Source organism: Mytilus trossulus, chromosome 3 (genome assembly GCF_036588685.1).
Source record: "Mytilus trossulus isolate FHL-02 chromosome 3, PNRI_Mtr1.1.1.hap1, whole genome shotgun sequence".
In the NCBI taxonomy this organism is placed as follows: domain Eukaryota; kingdom Metazoa; phylum Mollusca; class Bivalvia; order Mytilida; family Mytilidae; genus Mytilus; species Mytilus trossulus.
The window spans coordinates 20318108-20336038 of NC_086375.1; the positions used below are offsets into that span (position 1 = coordinate 20318108).

The window sequence follows — 17931 nt, forward strand, 5'->3', positions numbered from 1 at the left end:
GAAAGATCATATCATAAGCAATAAGTGTACAAAGTTATAAGTTGATTGGACTTCAGCTTCATCAAAAACTACCTTGACCAAAAACGTTAACCCTGAAGCAGGAGGAACGAATTAACAAATGGACGGACGAACGAACAAACGAACGGAGCCACAGACCAGAAAACATAATGCCCCTCTATTACATGCATCGTAGGTGGGGCATAAAAAGCAGGGTTATAATATAAATATAGAAATATGCCAGCACATTGTATATAAATTAATTGACGTACATCAATAGAGCAACCCATCAATGATCCTCTGTCATTGGCTTTCAACATGATGGTGAGAAGATCCTTAGGTGCCTTCTTAAGGTCAAACATTTCTGTCACACCTCCAGTAAAGTCTTCCATAGCTTCGCTCGTACTTCCTCCCTTAAGAGATTCATATGATCCATGCAATCTGCAGAATAAATTGATTATCTAGGTCAGTGTTCTATATAAGGTTAAAAAATAGATGTCAGAAGGAGCCTCCATTGCTCTCTTATATTAAATTTGGAATTTAGCAGTATATCTCATTTGAATTTGTTAGTTATCATTATCATTTTCAAACAGTACTTTTTAATTTTACATGTTGTCAGGTACACTGCAAAGAATGCTTTTCTCAAATATTTCCATACACTTAACATACAGTTTGGTCTTGCATCTTCTTAATTACATGTAGTTTCATAAGATTAACCAGATGCTCCGTAGGGCTCAGCTTATACAACCACAGAGGTTGAACCCTGAACGGTTGGGGCAAGTATGGACACAACATTCAAACTGCATTCAGCTCTAAATTTGAATTGTGATTAAATAGTTGACACAGCATAGGTTTCTGACACAGAATGAATGTGGTCTAATGAACTTAAAATTTTTGTTTTGCCTTTGAGCAATTCACTATGCTGTTGAATATTAATCCTCTCAAAAAAATGTTTGAAGAAATTTTCTTTTTATTTATGAAATTTCAAATGAGAAAAACTGACCTCCCCTCAATTTTTTTTTTCACATCCCCCTTTCCTTTATTCCAAAAACGATCTCAATTCAAATTTCTAATGGAGTTTGCAACAATAATTACTAATTAAAGTACATCATAAAATATTAAAATGTAAAAAAAGTGCTTCTTAATACTGAATGGTAAAGATTGTTTAAATTTATCAGTTGGTAGTAAAAGTGAATATACATTGTATATTGTATAAAACAATGATTTAAGTTGATTCAACTACTATTCTGGACAAAGAAAGATAACTCCTATTGAAATTTCTTGCTATTGCACAATTTTGTGCAATTAGATATTTCTTGCTATTGAACAATACTGTGCAATGAAAAATACTTGCTATTGCACAAAACTGTGCAATTGAAGATTTCTTGCTATTGCGCAATACTGTGCAATTGAAAATTTCTTGCTATTGCACAATACTGTGCAATTGCAGATTTCTTGTTATTGCTGAGTACTGTGCAATTGAAAACTTCTTGCTATTGCACAATACTTAATATAATAATTTTGCATACTGATTTGGACCAACTTGAAAACTGGGCCCATAATCAAAAATCTAAGTCCATGTTTGGATTCAGCATATCAAAGAACCCCAAAAATTAAATTTTGTTAAAATCAAACTAAGTTTAATTTTGGACCCTTTGGACTTAAATGTAGACCAATTTGAAAACAGGACCAAAAATTAAGAATCTACATATACAGTTAGCATTGGCATATCAAAGAACCCCCTTTTTTCAATTTTTGATGAAATCAAACAAAGTTTAATTTGGGACCCCGATTTGGACCAACTTGAAAACTGGGCCATTAATCAAAAATCTAAGTACATTTTTAGATTCAGCATATCGAAGAACCCCATTGAAGGATTCAATTTTTGTTAAAATCAAACTAAGTTTAATTTTGGACCCTTTGGACTTAAATGTAGACCAATTTGAAAACAGGACCTAAAATTAAGAATCTACATACACAGTTAGATTTGGCATATATCAAAGAACCCCAATTATTCAATTTTTGATGAATTCAAACAAAGTTTAATTATGGACCCTTTGAGCCCCTTATTCCTAAACCATTGGGACCAAAACTCCCAAAATCAATACCAACCTTCCTACTATGGTCATAAACCTTGTGTGTAAATTTCATTGATTTCTATTTCCTAATACTAAAGTTATGGTACGAAAACAAAAAAAAATGCTTATTTGGGCCCCTTTTTTGCCCCTTATTCCTAAACTGTTTGGACCTCATCTCCCAAAATCAATACCAACCTTCCTTTTGTGGTCATAAACCTTGTGCTTAAATTTTTTTGATTTCTATTTACTTTAACTAAAGTTATTGTGCAAAAACCAAGAATAATGCTTATTTGGTCCCTTTTTTGGCCCCTAATTCCTTAACTGTTGGAACCAAAACTCCCAAAATCAATCTCAACCTTCCCTTTGTGGTCATAAACCTTGTTTCTAAATTTCATAGATTTCTATTCACTTTTACTAAAGTTAGAGTGCGAAAACTTAAAGTTTTCGGACAACGACTACCACGACGACGACGCAGACGACAACAATGACGCAGAGGACGACGCCAACATGATATCAATATATAACGAAAAAAAAATCAATTTTTGCGGTCGTATAAAAATCAAATCTAACCAATTTTTTTTTAATACAACATTCAAAACTGTTAACATTTAACTACTTACTTTGCATATGCTTTTTCTAGTAAGGCACTCCAGAACTCATGTTTATCAGCTGAGTGCATAAACACCAAATTATCCATATATGAAGGGAGCCTATCATCCACTACAACCTCTGTCCAGTCTCCTTCATGCCAGATGTTAAATTTGAACAAACCACAGTATTCATCAGTAAAATTCTGTTCTGGTGGTACAACTTTATTAAGAAGTACTTCATTGCAGGTAAGTGAGGCAATAGCAGCCAATAACCAACAATCACCTGCAAGTTAAATAAAACACTCAATCAAAATTTATAATGTGATTTAAATAATACACTGTACAATGTGTAATTTTGTTTGTTTAGTGGACCGTTAAGTCAAATGGATTCTAATTGGACAAGATTGTTTCACTATTGCCATATGTCCCCCCTTTTCTATGAATCTTTGCAAGTTATTGCTTACTTGAACCTGGAGGCATAAAGCAGCCTGTATTACCACTCTTGCATTTTTGCATAAAATTGATTCAATGCAAAAAACTATATTTTTTATCAAAATTTTCCTAAAAAATTCAACATCTAAACAAAGGTTTAAAGGGGCACTTAGCTACGAGATATATAAAAAATCTAAAGTTTGATTTCTTTTGTTTAATCAATAATGAAAGTGAAATAGTGAAATAATAATTCGCTTTTTGCAGCCAAAGAGGTTCAATTTTGTCAAATTACGCTTAGAAACATAGATAATTAGTTGTTCACCTGCAAGTGAATGAGTTGACCTCTTTAAATCCATATTCATGTGAACTTCAATTCAACCCCTAGCTAGAGATTGACAACGCATGCATTGTACATGTACTGGTTATTTAAAGAAAAAGAATGTCAACAATGAAAGTGAAATTGCAGTAAATAATTTGATGCACATAAAATCATTCTTACACGGTTAAAAACAATGAGAAACATCTATTTAATCTATAAAATAAAATCCAATTGCATGTGTTCAGTTGGTTTAATCTATTAATATCTTTATTTATGTTTACATCGCTTATATGGTCGTCTGAGGTCAAATCCCTTTATTGCCATAAACTGTGTTAGCTTATTTGTAGATCTAATTTTATAGATACATTTTTGTTGGTTTAGTATTGAAGATAATTTTCACTAATTATGCTAACAATTTCTTTACTTTTTTCTTTTTCTCTCTTTCTATTATAAATAGGTTGTGCAAAAACTGAAAAATAACCATCTTTGAGTGCAAAACTTTCGTTGAAGATGTCTTGCTTGCTTTATTGACTATGATTGATTTTGCCGATATTTTTTCAGATAAAGTACAGGTATAACATATTATCTTACCTCCTATACATTTCTAGGAATGTGATTGGTTAAAAGCCTCTGTGTGAAGACAGTGCATATTTGATATTAGGTCAGTAAGGAGGCGGGGCTTATTTCATACACGGTAAGTAGTGGAGTTACATCCCTTTATATTCCATTTTAGGAAGTAGGGAGGCGGGGATTATTTCATACATGGTTAGTAGTGGTGTTACGTCCTTTTATAATAAAAGGCTGTGCTTTATCACATGATACACCCTTTGCTCTTTTAACTGTTACATTAATATATTCACTAAAGTTTCACCAAAGTTGCATAAAATCCCCCTTTTTTAAGTATAAAAATTCATTACTTAAGAAAACGTAAAATCATAAATTTATAAAAATGGAAAGGGAGCTTATGTCAATAGATATAAACAATTTATCAAAGTTGCATAAAATTTTGTGAAAAAGTTAGTTATTGTCCCAAAATTGGAAAATCCCCCTTTTTTTAAGCATAAAATTTCATAACACGGAAATGTAAAATCTGAAATTTATAAAAATTGAAAGGGAGCTTACATCAATAGATATAAACAATTCACCAAAGTTTCATGGACATTGGTGAAAGCCTTTTTGAGGTATTGTCCGAAGTGTTAAAAATCACCCTTTTTTTATGAATAAAGCCCCATAAATCCAAAACTTAAAATCTGATATTAAAATAAAAAGAAAGGGAGCTTACAATGTACGTCAATAGATATAAATAGTTCAATTAAGTTTAATGGAAATTGGTGAAAGTGTTTTTGAGTTATTGTCCTAAGTATGGACGACGGGACCCCCTTTTTTATGAATAAAGCCCCATAAATCCAAAACTTAAAATCTGAAATTAAAAAAAAACGAAAGGGAGCTTACGTCAATAGATATAAACAATTGACTTAAGTTTCATGGAAATTGGTGAAAGTGTTTTTGAGTTATTGTACGAAGTGTGGACAACGGACCCCCTTTTTTTATGAATAAAGCCCCATAAATCCAAAACTTAACATCTGAAATTAAAATAAACTGTTATCACAGAGATATGTCTCGCCTTTTTGTCATTTTAATCACAAACTAATACATGTAATGTAAGCAAACCAATCAGTCAATAGACCATGACTGAGGGGGCGGAGCCAAATAATCCCCATGGCAATGAGATGTGACAATGCTAATACATCTACATACCAATTATCATTGACGTACCACAAGTGGATCTCCATAAACTGACATTATCACAAACTAATACATGTAAAGTAAGAAAACCATTCAAAGTCAATAGACCATGACTGAGGGGGCGGAGCCAAATAATCTCCATGGCAATGAGATGTGGCAATGGTAATACATCTGCATACCAATTATCATTGACATACCACTAGTGGGTCCATAAAACTGAGCTAATCACAAACTAATACATTGTTGACGCCATCGCCGTCGCCTGAAACAGCATACCTATGTCTCGCTTTTTGACTCCGTCAAGGCGAGACAAAAAAACGAAAGGGAGCTTACGTCAATAGATATAAACAATAAAGTGTTTTTGAGTTATTCTCCAAAGTGTGGACGACCCATATAGTTTGACCCATAACTGTTTGATGATAAGAGGATGAAATTTTTTTTTATCTTTAATGCAATTTTTTTTCTTCTCTCAATAAGAAAAAAATATTGAAAAATATAACTATCAAGTGAATTTTTATCACATGACATGAATACACTCTTTATCCCAAAAATCAACAATTTTGTTACTATTTTATTTTTGAAAATCTATTATACAAACTAGATTGTCATTTATCATAATAAATATAACATGAACATGAATACAAGGGAATAAATTATGTATATGTGTCAAACATGAAATACATCAAATATACTTATTCAACAATTGGAATGCCAAGGCTATATTTATATATACTGAGCCAAAAAAGTTTAGCAACAAAAATGTGAAATGTTATTTTATTACAAAATCATAACAATATATAATTTTAATAATAAAAAAATGAAATTATGATATGTCAGAAGCAACATGAATGTTAATCACTCCCATTCCTTAGGATTTTCTTTGTATGGAGCGCGGGAGGGTCAAAATGCGTAAATGAGTATAGTGTTTCTCAAAATCAATTTCTCAGCCATGCCCTAAGTGCCCCAATGAAGGATTGGCAGGCACATCAGCAGCTTCCCTTAATCATGCACTACTTTTTTAGCCGGAAAAAAGTTGTCACTTGTTGATTTAAAGCGAAGGAAGCGCTCCTCCCTTGGCGATAGTTTTGTTTTGTCTACGAGATATCGACCTATCCTGTGCAGTTGTAATTTGTCGATATTTGTTTGTTAGTCTCTAAAATGTTGCCTTTTACACATTAAATCGAGCCATGATGTCAGCAACCCTCATTCCGGCATCAACCATTTCAAGACCTTTCTGACTGTCATTTTCGGGGAGGCCTGGTTGACGCCCTATGCAATTTTTTCAAAGGTGTTTGTGTTTTTCTTACCAATGGTGTGTTTCTGAACGTTAGTGAAAAAAGAAATTTTTAATATCGTTTTAAAAGTACAGGTACAGAAGGTAAAACATCATTTACACGTGCAAAGCTGAAATGGCGCGAAATCAATCAGCAGGAAAAAAGTACGACTGTTTTATATTACAGGTAAAACTAAGAATAATATAATATGATGTTTAAATATTTTTTTCCAATAACAACAAAAAAGAATTTATAAAAAAAAAGTGTTGCTAAACTTTTTTGGCTCAGTATATATAAGAAAACCTGCATAGTTTTTATCCTGTTTTACCCTTGCTTATTGGGAGTTACTTGCATTACAAATGTATTCTCGTGCAAAAACATGTTGAAGGATTTTTTCAAATTGTATTATGAATTTTTGTAAATGTTTGAATTAACTTTGACATTCATGTGTACAATTTTTTTTTAATGTTTGAAAGAGTTCCATAGATACCTTTGTTGTGCCTGCAAATGCAGAGATCAGTGAAACACATTGAGAAATATGTAGTGCTGTGAATGTGAATGTTAGAGGGCTGAATACACCAACCCTTAAACAGCCTGGGGAAAACACTGTTACTGTAAACATGTTACTTCTCCATTGGTCTTTAAGTTAAAGTTGTCTCATTGCATTGGCAATCATACAGGCAGTAACCACATCTCCTTTTTTCTAGATTAAGTTGATTAAAGTTCATGAAAGTTTAAATCATGGTTGTTGATGTTGTATAAAAAAATAACCCAGACATGTATAGAAATTAGCTTCTGTACAAGTAACATGGAATTTCAGGATGCTTTAACAAATGTGGAAGTGATATATAGGTGGTGTGTTTTAAGTTTCCAAAACTTCATGAACATTTGAAAAAGGTTATCAATGTTGTAAAAAAAAGTTAACCTCAATGCCAGACAATAAAAAAAATTCCAAATTAGTATAACTTCTGTCCATGTTCCATAATGCTGACAAGTATAAATTGTAAGTGGTTGGCTTAAAACTAGAGGCTCTAAAGAGCCTGTGTGGCTCACTTTGGTCTATGTGCGTATTAAACAAAGAACACAGATTAATTCATGACAAAATTGTGTTTTGATGATGGTGTTGTGTTAGTGGATCTTACTTTACTGAACATTCTTGCTGCTTAAAATTATCTCTATCTATAATGAACTTGACCAAGTAGTTACAGTGGAAAATACTTAATAGTATCATTGTATTATTGCTGTTTACAGTTTATCTCTTAACTATAATAATATTCAAGAAAATAACCAAAACTGGGCAAAATTTCCCTAAAATGAACTATTCAGGGCAGCAACCCAACAACAGGTTGTCCGATTCAATTGAAAATTTCAGGGCAGATAGATCTTGACCTGATAAACAATTAAATGCTTTAAATGCTTTGGCTTCAGAGATACAAGCCAAAATCTACATTTTATCCCTATGTTCTATTTTTAGCTATGGCGGCCATCTTGGTTGTTTGGCTGGGTCACGGGGCTCATTTTTTAAATCAGATACCCCAATGATGATTGTGGCCACGTTTTGTTAAATTTGGCTTAGTAGTTTCAGAGAAGAAGATTTTTGTAAAAGGTAACCCTGAAAGACAACAGGATGCCAAGTGATGACAAAGCTAACTTGGCTCTTTGGGCCAGGTGAGCGAAAAATTAACCCTAAACTGTATCTAATTGTATTTTGCAAAAGCACAAAAGTGAAAAGTCTACTCCATATACAAACCTCAGTAACAATAAATAGTTAAAGGTTGAGGTGACATGCATACACTTCAAAATTAATGTCATAAAGTTTACCCAGACTAAAAGTATGGAGAGCCATTGGAGTCAAATATTTAGATTTTTGGGGTAAGCCCAAATATTACAGGCCCTGCATGGTGAGGGTTAAGAAATATTGCATGGGGGCTTAAATTTATATTGATTTTACCACAGGTTGGTCCTTTCTGCTAAATATTTTACCATGAGCAACAGCTATATCAAAACCACCATGACACCAGAATCTGTGCAACTTCTAATTCTATGATTAAACATTATTTTTAACTGAGTGCAAATCAAATTATAGGCTGTTGGGCATAAATCATTGCTTTCCAATATGCATTGCAAAAATAATAGGTCATAAAATTTTATGAAGGTTTTATCACATTCACATATCAACATGATTACTTCACTTTACTGTAAACCAACTTATTTTCGTGAGCGATTTATTTTCGCGTCTTTCGCAAGTAGAGAAATAACGCGAATATAAATTGTCGCAAATATGTCAATCTTTGATCTTTCCTTAATGAACTTCATCAGGTAAATCAGATAATCGCGAAATTAAATAACCGCGAAGTGTTCAAGAAAGGGTAAAACGCGAAATAAAGTATCCGCGAAAATAAGTTGGTTTACAGTATTTAGCAAGTTCTATTCTTCTACTAGTAATGCCTAATGGACATCTGATTATACATTATATAATGAAATGTATAGTTATAATAAAATGTTTTAATTTCTAATCACATGTCCCTTTAAATTTGAGTGTTCTAAATACATGGCTAATTAATGTATTTTATAAAAATGTTGATTTACTCTGAAGGTCAACTACTAAACCATGAAGGTGGTCATAATCATATAATGCATCAATGACTATTTCTCATAATAGTTTTTTATGTTCACATTTTTAATATTTTTTTAAATTTGAAAAGAATTTACATATCTTTATTGGGTTTTAAAGTTTTCCTCAGGTTGACAATTTGTTTATCTTTTCTAAATACACATACTAGTTAATATGAAAGTATAACACATGTATACTTTGAATAAATATAAAATTTTATAAATGTGTTTTTGAAAGTATATCTAATAATTCTTTTGTCAAAATATTATAGTATTGCTTTATACTCATAATACAACCCACATACAAATATAACTATGGTATGTACCATGTCCTTCCATTTCATTGAAATTAAATCCTCAAACTTGGTCAACTCTAGTGAGGCTCTTGTGGGAGAAAAGATATTACAATGTATACACTACTTGAGCTTAAATTACCCTCTTGATATATTAGTGAATCTTATATTCTTTATTTCTTCTGAACCCATAACTTTGAGCTTACACTTAAAACAACTGGCTAAATAAAAAAAAATAGCAATGGCTCCTGTTCTTTGTATGTGTATATTTGTAGAAATGTATTATTACAAGTTACATATTCATGCAAGTTGATTTAATTATTCTTCACACTAAATGACTTATCATCATATACTCATCATGGTATAAGACAGATAATTAACTCCATTTTCTTTTGGCAAGCTGTACATGTACAATAAATTCTAACAGGGAAAGATTTTTGATACATGTTTATTGATTTTCAGACCTGACCAGTCTGCTTGTCTTCATTAAAACACTTCAGTATCAACAATGCAAGTCCCTGTTCATAATGAATAGATACATGTAAACTGGTTTTTCTAAGCATAAAAGTAAAGCTTATTATTTATACTGTACAAAAAATGAATTTAACAAACATTCTGAGAGTATGGCAATACATAGTCCTCTACGGGTTAAAAACTAATAGTACCAGAACAAAATGCTAACTTGATCTGTAACATGTTATGGTGTAAACTATACAACAAATATCAAGTCAATATCTTCAAGCATCCTGACAAATAAGAATGTTTCCATAGTACACCATAGGGAACATGTGCACTAAGTTTCAAGTTAACTTTAACCTGAATAAGAATAGACAGATGAAAGGACAGACGATGCACAGACCAAAAAACATAATGCTCCTAGTAGGGGCATAAAAATGGTGGAAAACTGATTATTTAATCTGCACAAAATCATCAGATCTAAAACAAAATTCAAACTTGGTCTGCAATTTGTCATGATAAAACTATATATATGCCAATTATCAAATCAATATCCTCAGGCATGATGAAAAAAAAGTGTATTATTTGAGTGAATTCTTTAAGTTAAATTAAAGACCATATACATTGTAACTCTGCACAAAATTAAATTATTAGACTGTAACAAAATTTGAACTTGATCTGCACCTTGTCATTATTCAAGCACAAAGAAACTAGAGGCTCTAAAGAGCCTGTGTCGCTCACCTTGGTCTATGTGCATATTAAACAAAGGACACAAATGGATTCATGACAAAATTGTATTTTGGTGATGGTGATGTGTTTGAAGTTCTTACTTTACTGAACGATTTTGCTTCTTACAATTATATCTATCATGAACTTTGCCCATTAGTAACAGAGAACTATATTTGGTAAAAATTTACATAAATTTACCAAATTAATGAAAATTGTTAAAAATTGACTATAAAGGGCAATAACTCCTTAAGGGGTCAATTGACCATTTAGGTCATGTTGACTTATTTGTAGATCTTACTTTGCTGAACATTATTGCTGTTTACAGTTTATCGCTATCTATAATAGTATTCAAGATAACCAAAAACGGCAAAAATTTCTTTAAAAATTACCAATTGGAGGGCAGCAACCCAACAACCAGTTGTCCAATTCATCTGAAAAATTCAGGGCAGATAGATATTGACTTGATTAACAATTTAACTTCTTGTCAGATTTGCTCTAGATGCTTTGGTTTCATAGTTATAAGCAAAAAACTGCATTTTACCCCTATGTTCTATTTTTAGCCGTGGCGGCCATCTTGGTTGAATGGCCAGGTCATCGGACACATTTTTCAAACGAGATACCCCAAAGATGATTGTGGCCTAGTAGTTTCAGTGGAGATTTTGTAAAAGATTACTTAGATTTATGAAAAATGGTTAAAGATTGACTATAAAGGGCAATAACTCCTAAAGGGGTCAACTGACCATTTTGGTCATGTTGACTTATTTGTAGATCTTACTTTGCTGAACATTATTGCTGTTTACAATTTATCTCTATCTATAATAATATTCAAGATAATAACCAAAAACAGCAAAATTTCCTCAAAATTACCAATTCAGGGGCAGCAACCCAACAACCGATTGACCGATTCATCTGAAAATTTCAGGGCAGATAGTTCTTGACCTGATAAACATTTTTATCCCATGTCAGATTTCCTCAAAATGCTTTATTTTTGAGTTATAAGCCAAAAACTGCATTTTACCCCTATGTTCTATTTTTAGCGGTGGCGGCCATCTAGGTTGGTTGACCAGGTCACGCCACACATTTTTTAAACTAGATACCCCAAAGATGATTGTGGCCAAGTTTGGATTAATTTGGCCAAGTAGTTTCAGAGGAGAAGATTTTTGTAAAAGATTACTTTAATTTACGAAAAATGGTTAAAAATTGACTTTAAAGGGCAATAACTCCTAAACGGGTCAACTGACCATTTTGGTCATGTTGACTTATTTGTAGATCTTACTTTGCTGAACATTATTGCTGTTTACAGTTTATCTCTATCTATAATAATATTCAAGATAATAACCAAAAACAGCAAAATTTCCTCAAAATTACCAATTCAGGGGCAGCAACCCAACAACCGATTGACCGATTCATCTGAAAATTTTAGAGCAGATAGATCTTGACCTGATAAACATTTTTTAACCCATGTCAGATTTCCTCAAAATGCTTTGGTTTTTGAGTTATAAGCCAAAAACTGCATTTTACCCCTATGTTCTATTTTTAGCCGTGGTGGCCATCTTGGTTGGTTGACCGGGTCACGCCACACATTTTTTAAACTAGATACCCCAATGATGATTGTGGCCAAGTTTGGTTTGATTTGGCCCAGTAGTTTCAGAGGAGAAGATTTTTGTAAAAGTTAACGACGACGGACGACGACGGACGACGACGGACGACGACAGACGACAGACGCCAAGTGATGAGAAAAGCTCACTTGGCCCTTCGGGCCAGGTGAGCTAAAAATGTGGAAAACTGATTTGACAGACTGAGGGTCTTCAAGGACGGACGGACTCAGATGGAGTGCAAACCTTAAGTCCCCTTTTACTTCCTCTGTAGGGGCTTATGAAGTAGGATAATCAGGGCTCACACTACTTCAGAATCATAAGCAGGAGTGACTTCTCCTTTTTTAAACTGATAGGGAGAAGTGGTGAGATTTGAAAGAGAAGTACTCCTTCTGCTGCGCTACAATGTTTAGTTTAAACATTTTTATTTAGAGTGGATTGGGAAACAAGTTTTGCAACTTATATTAATCCCTTTCCACTTTGTGGGTGGGAATGCTGCCTTGTAGCGGCATTAGCCTACTCTTTTTCGAAATCTACAAGGGTGTCTTTAATGTGCAAGAGATATGGCTCTCTCTTAACATGGGTCAGCCATTTATTGTCCCCTTCCGACGGACTATCATCGTTTTCTTAAGACCATACTCGCAAATGGTGTCAAGGGAGAGCCAAAAATTGAGTTCCTGAAATTTTCATTCCAAATGGGAATCGAACCAGGAACGCTACAATGTTTGGATCTTATTATAGTATAACTGTAAAGGGTCATATGTAAATATTATAAATGTTCTTTTTTTTATATTGCTCTGAGTATACAATTAAAGTAACAGTTCAAATTCAAAGTTGTTTAAGTTTAGGTTCTAGTGAGAAACTACATTGTACCAACAAATTATCTAGCGCTAAAAAAAATTCTTTTTTATGTCAACAGGTAATAAAATTATAATCTGTCAATTGCAATTCAATTAAAAACTATCTTGTTCATCATGTTAATGAAATTCAGTGTTTCTCATCTAAAGATATACAAAGTTAAGCTGGGCCATACTATATTGATATTTAGGAGACAACTGTATTGTATTTTAAGCTCCGACGGCATCAATTGGGGATTTGATGGTCGCAAATTAAGTTTACTGGCGACGCGTTAGCGGAGACAGTAAACGGGTATTTGCGACCATCAAATCCCCAATTGATGCCGTCGGAGCATAAAATACAATATTGTTATCTCCATTCTAATGAAACTGACAGTAAAACAACGTTAAACTGTGAATTTAAAATCTGTCATATGACGTCTGCGCTTGCGCGTACGTCCCATAGCATCAATTGTCAATTGATGCCATGTAAGAAAGTAACGTTATCCAATCAAAATGAATGTTACAAACGTTGTTGCATTAGAATAGTTTATAATAGTCTCAAAGTTAATTTAATCAATATTTTGAAACAATCCATATATTTTATATGGAGTTATATACATTAATCAATTGGATCTAATCAAAAGTTTAATAATGTGTGTGGAATGTTTGACAAGCTATTTGGAAAAGAAAATGACGCAATAAATGGATTAAACATTTACTGGAGGCAACTTTTATCAAGTTCAAATGAAATAACAAACTTATTTTGCCGCCGAAAGTTATTGATGTACGCTCTAGACCAACAAGTACCAGAGGTGTATGAAGTGATGAAAAGTTGTCTTCTGCTACACACACTGTTTTAAGTCAATGCTTATTCCTTAAACCTCTTTTTGTAAGAAAATGAATTGTTTATGTCTGAATTCTTTAATCATCAATAATTAAATTGAAGTTCCAATCATCAAGTTCAACAGGGTGAATTCTTTTCGCTTTTGAGGGTCAGGCAAAACGATGAGAGGGTCGGGATAGCGACTTCTTCCCCCTAATTGCCTGGCTGTCGGATAAAAAGGCAAAATATTTATTTGTTAAAACCATATTGTACATGATAAAGAATTTAGAGAACAAGCACTTTTCTAGTTTCAAAAAGGAATTCATTTCCGCCCATATATACCTACCTAATTCTCCTTGCTTAACATCAAATCTACTGACTCCTGAAGCTATGAATTCTGGGCTGTCTACCAAGTCCTGAAGAAAAAAAAGTTATATGTCAATTATCTATTTAATTAATTCATTTAAGAATTAGAAATTAATCACTAGTCTGACTATAATAAGTGATTTTATTTTAATGCAGCTTGAAATGTAATTATTATGATGCTAAAATTATCAGAACCCTTAAATGCAACATCCCTGTTTATACTAGCTAGGACAAAATACATTGTGTATTAGTACATTAGACCATAATATACTAGTCCTGGCATTCCAAGATGACTGCAGTCATAGTGAATATATGGGAAAACATGTATCATACCTTTATTTTCCAAAATCACTTCTCTTAAGTTTTATTTTTTTAATTACATAGGGGGTCTTCACTCTATTTTCAATACATCCTCCAATAAAATTTTGGGATGGTCAGCTTACAGTAAAATTACATAATTTGAAAGATGATCAGACCTTGAATTTTACAGGTAAAATACTCCCACTTCCTTTTCTAGAAATTTTCTGTTTAGAAAGTATTAGATCATTTTGTAAATCATTCAGTGTAAGCATTTGTTAAACTAATTCAGAATTTACAAATCAATTATTGCATTAAAGGTATATCTACCCTTGCTTCTTAAATAAAGCCAACTTCAAAGGTTTATTTTTTTTTCAATTCTACTTCTACTGGTAATATGATGTACATGTACATGTCAATGTAATTTAAACTTGTGTACGTTTTTAATTATTCCTTTGCCTTATAACATTTATATAACATGTTGTAGTCCTGAACATCTGTCATCAAGGTGCACTCGAGAGCACTGTTAAATAAGGGGGAGCTTACTCGTATGTGCTGGAACCAAGGGACAGGGGGTCAGTCTATCGCTAGACTTAATGTTCTGATAGGCATAGCTAAAACGCAAGGAAGGTTTTCATAATTTAATTACTATAACAATTTAGACGAATGATGATAAAAAATCTATACTATTAAACGAGAAGACCTAATTTTTTGTGTCGCATCTCTTCCTTCCACAATAAACCTCTGTGTCCTATAGATAACATGTATAGTCGCATTTGTCATCCATTCTTATGACTATTCAGATTGAGTTATTTTGGGAGAAAAACGACAAAAAAGGAGTCCGGATATGATTCCGCCAACAGACTGTCTTTTAGTCATAGATCATACTTCCGGTTTGAAACATGCACAACTACAACCAATTGTATGATAAATAACAAAAATGAAAAATAGATAAGCCAATCAGAGGGTTCTCCATATCATGGTGTTTAGATCGCAAGAACCACAACTATTATACCTCCTTAGAGAGGACAATTATTTTTCGCGTTTATCTACATGTAAACTACGATTATACTACTTTAATATATAGAGATTCTCTGTATTCTGTCTACTGGGTTTTTTTTTAAATGTTTACTATTTAAGGGGTCATACCAAATGCATATATATTAAAATAAGTAAAACATGTGACACAAGTACAACCAATCGTAGAGCGTTCTCCATATCATGGTGTTTAGATCGCAAGAATCACAACTATTATACCTCTTTAGAGAGGACAAATATTTTTCGCTTTTATCTACATGTAAACTACGATTATACTACTTTAATATATAGAGACTCTCTGTATTCTTTCAGGGAATTTCTATGTTAGCATAGAAAGTCCCTGATTTGTCTACTGTTTTCTTTGAAATGTTTACTATTTAAGGGGTCATACCAGTTGCATATATATATTGAAATAAGTAAAACATGCTCAACTTATTCTAAAACTACCTCGACCAAAAACTTTTACCTGAAGTGGGACAGACGGACGAGACGGACAGACAGACGGACGACCGAACAAACGAACGCACGGATGCTCAGACTAGAAAATATAATGCCCATAATTGGGGCATAAAAATTTATTGTTAAAAGGGAAATCAGTGATTTGGCAAAAATGAAAGTAAGGTAGAGATTAGAGGTTAGCAGGACCTTTTTCGGGGCGTCGGGATCGGGTTTTTTTAAGCTCGGGATTTGGGGATTAATCCTTACGGGATCCGGAATATATTTTTCGATTTTGGGATATGAATTTCTTTAGATTCTGCATCTCGGGATTTCATGGTTCTAAGCCCGGGATTTCCCCTCCGACAACCCCTTAAATTAGCCTTAGTCGGTATTAGTTATTTATACATGATTCAAATTCTACCATTGGCATGTTAATAAGGCTCTCAAAAAAAAAAGCACTGATGGATTGTCATAGAAGCATATTTTTTAGACTAATAATGGTCTATATATAAGCAGTTACATTTACTTCATGTTTGAAACGGTGCAAATCTTTAATTTGATTTGAATTTTACCAAACGAAAAATTGTAGCAAAGGAGAAGAATAATTGTGGTCGTAGGCCAGAAACAATAACAGATGGGAAACAAATATCGGACTTTGGATAAAGGGAGAGGGCTTTTGATACCTTTTATGTAATTCTCCATACATAATATCTTTTACAAAAAATCATCCTACAACAGTTCACAAGCTGTATATGCCCGCGATTTCGCGGGTGTGTACTAGTTCCAAATAAAAATAATAACCTAATTGAAGTACCAAGTATCAATTATAAATAATTATATCAAATCCAAAGTAAAACTATTTCTCTTTAAAATGTAAAATATAAAATAAATGCCAAAATCACTAAATCATAACATGTACTTAATCTCAAATTCAAAATGTAAAGTCTCAAAATAACAAGATTCTCAAAGTATTTTCAAAGTTAAATTATGAGTCAGAGATAAATTTTGTCTCAACACTACACAGTCAACTGGTAGACTGGTAAGACAGTCTTATAGGTCCAGTATAATGACATGAGTAGTGTGAGGTTACGCTTCTGAAACACTGACTCACTGCTATCTTAACCAGATGCTCTGCAGGGCGCAGCTTTATACGACCACAGAGGTTGAACCCTGAATGTTTAGGGCAAGTATGGACACAACATTCAAGCTGGATTCAGCTCTAAATTTGGATTGTGATTAAATAGTTGACACAGCATAGGTTTCTGACACAGAATGAATGTGGTCTAATGAACTTAAATTTTTTTTTTGCCTTTGAGCAATTCACTATGCTGTTGAATATTAATCCTCTCAAAAAAATGTTTGAAGAAATTTTCTTTTTATTTATGAAATCTGAAATGAGAAAAATTGACAACATCCCCCCCCCCCCAATTTTTTTCACACCCTCCTTTCCTTTATTCCAAAACTGATCTCAATTCAAATTTCTAATGGAGTTTGCAACAATAACTGCTCATTTAAATACATCATAAAATATTAAAATTTTAAAAAAAAGTGCTTGTTATCACTGAATGGTAAAGATTGTTTTAATTTATCAGTTGGTAGTAAAAGTGAAAATACATTGTATATTGTATAAAACAATGATTAAGAAATCAAACAAAGTTACATTTTGGACCCCGATTTGGACCAACTTGAAAACTGGATCAATAATCAAAAATCTAAGTACATTTTTAGATTCAGCATATCAACGAACTCCAAGGATTCAATTTTTGTTAAAATCAAACTAAGTTTAATTTTGGACCCTTTGGACCTTAATGTAGACCAATTTGAAAGGGGGACAAAAAATTAAGAATCTACACACACAGTTAGATTCAGCATATCAAAGAACCCCAAGTATTCAATATTTGATGAAATCAAACAAAGTTTAGTTTTGGACCCTTTGGGCCACTTATTCCCAAACTGTTGGGACCAAAACTCCCATAATCAATCCCAACCTTCCTCTTATGGTCATAAA

At 32.8% G+C, this 17931-nt stretch overlaps 1 protein-coding gene across 11 annotated transcripts in view; it reads right to left on the minus strand.

Annotated features, from left to right (window-relative positions):
- LOC134710338 (calpain-9-like) overlaps positions 1-17931 on the minus strand; it is a 99710-nt gene that overhangs the window by 71339 nt on the left and 10440 nt on the right. For all 11 annotated transcript variants that reach the window (XR_010106116.1, XM_063570677.1, XM_063570676.1 and 8 more), the window contains exons 2-4: positions 14131-14200; positions 2696-2948; positions 270-438 (exon numbers count right to left, since the gene is read on the minus strand). Coding sequence is in view for 10 of the 11 variants with exons in the window: in XM_063570677.1 (XP_063426747.1) it covers positions 270-438; positions 2696-2948; positions 14131-14200 (492 nt within the window). In the remaining variant the exon portion in view is untranslated. The remainder of the gene's footprint in view (positions 1-269; positions 439-2695; positions 2949-14130; positions 14201-17931) is intronic.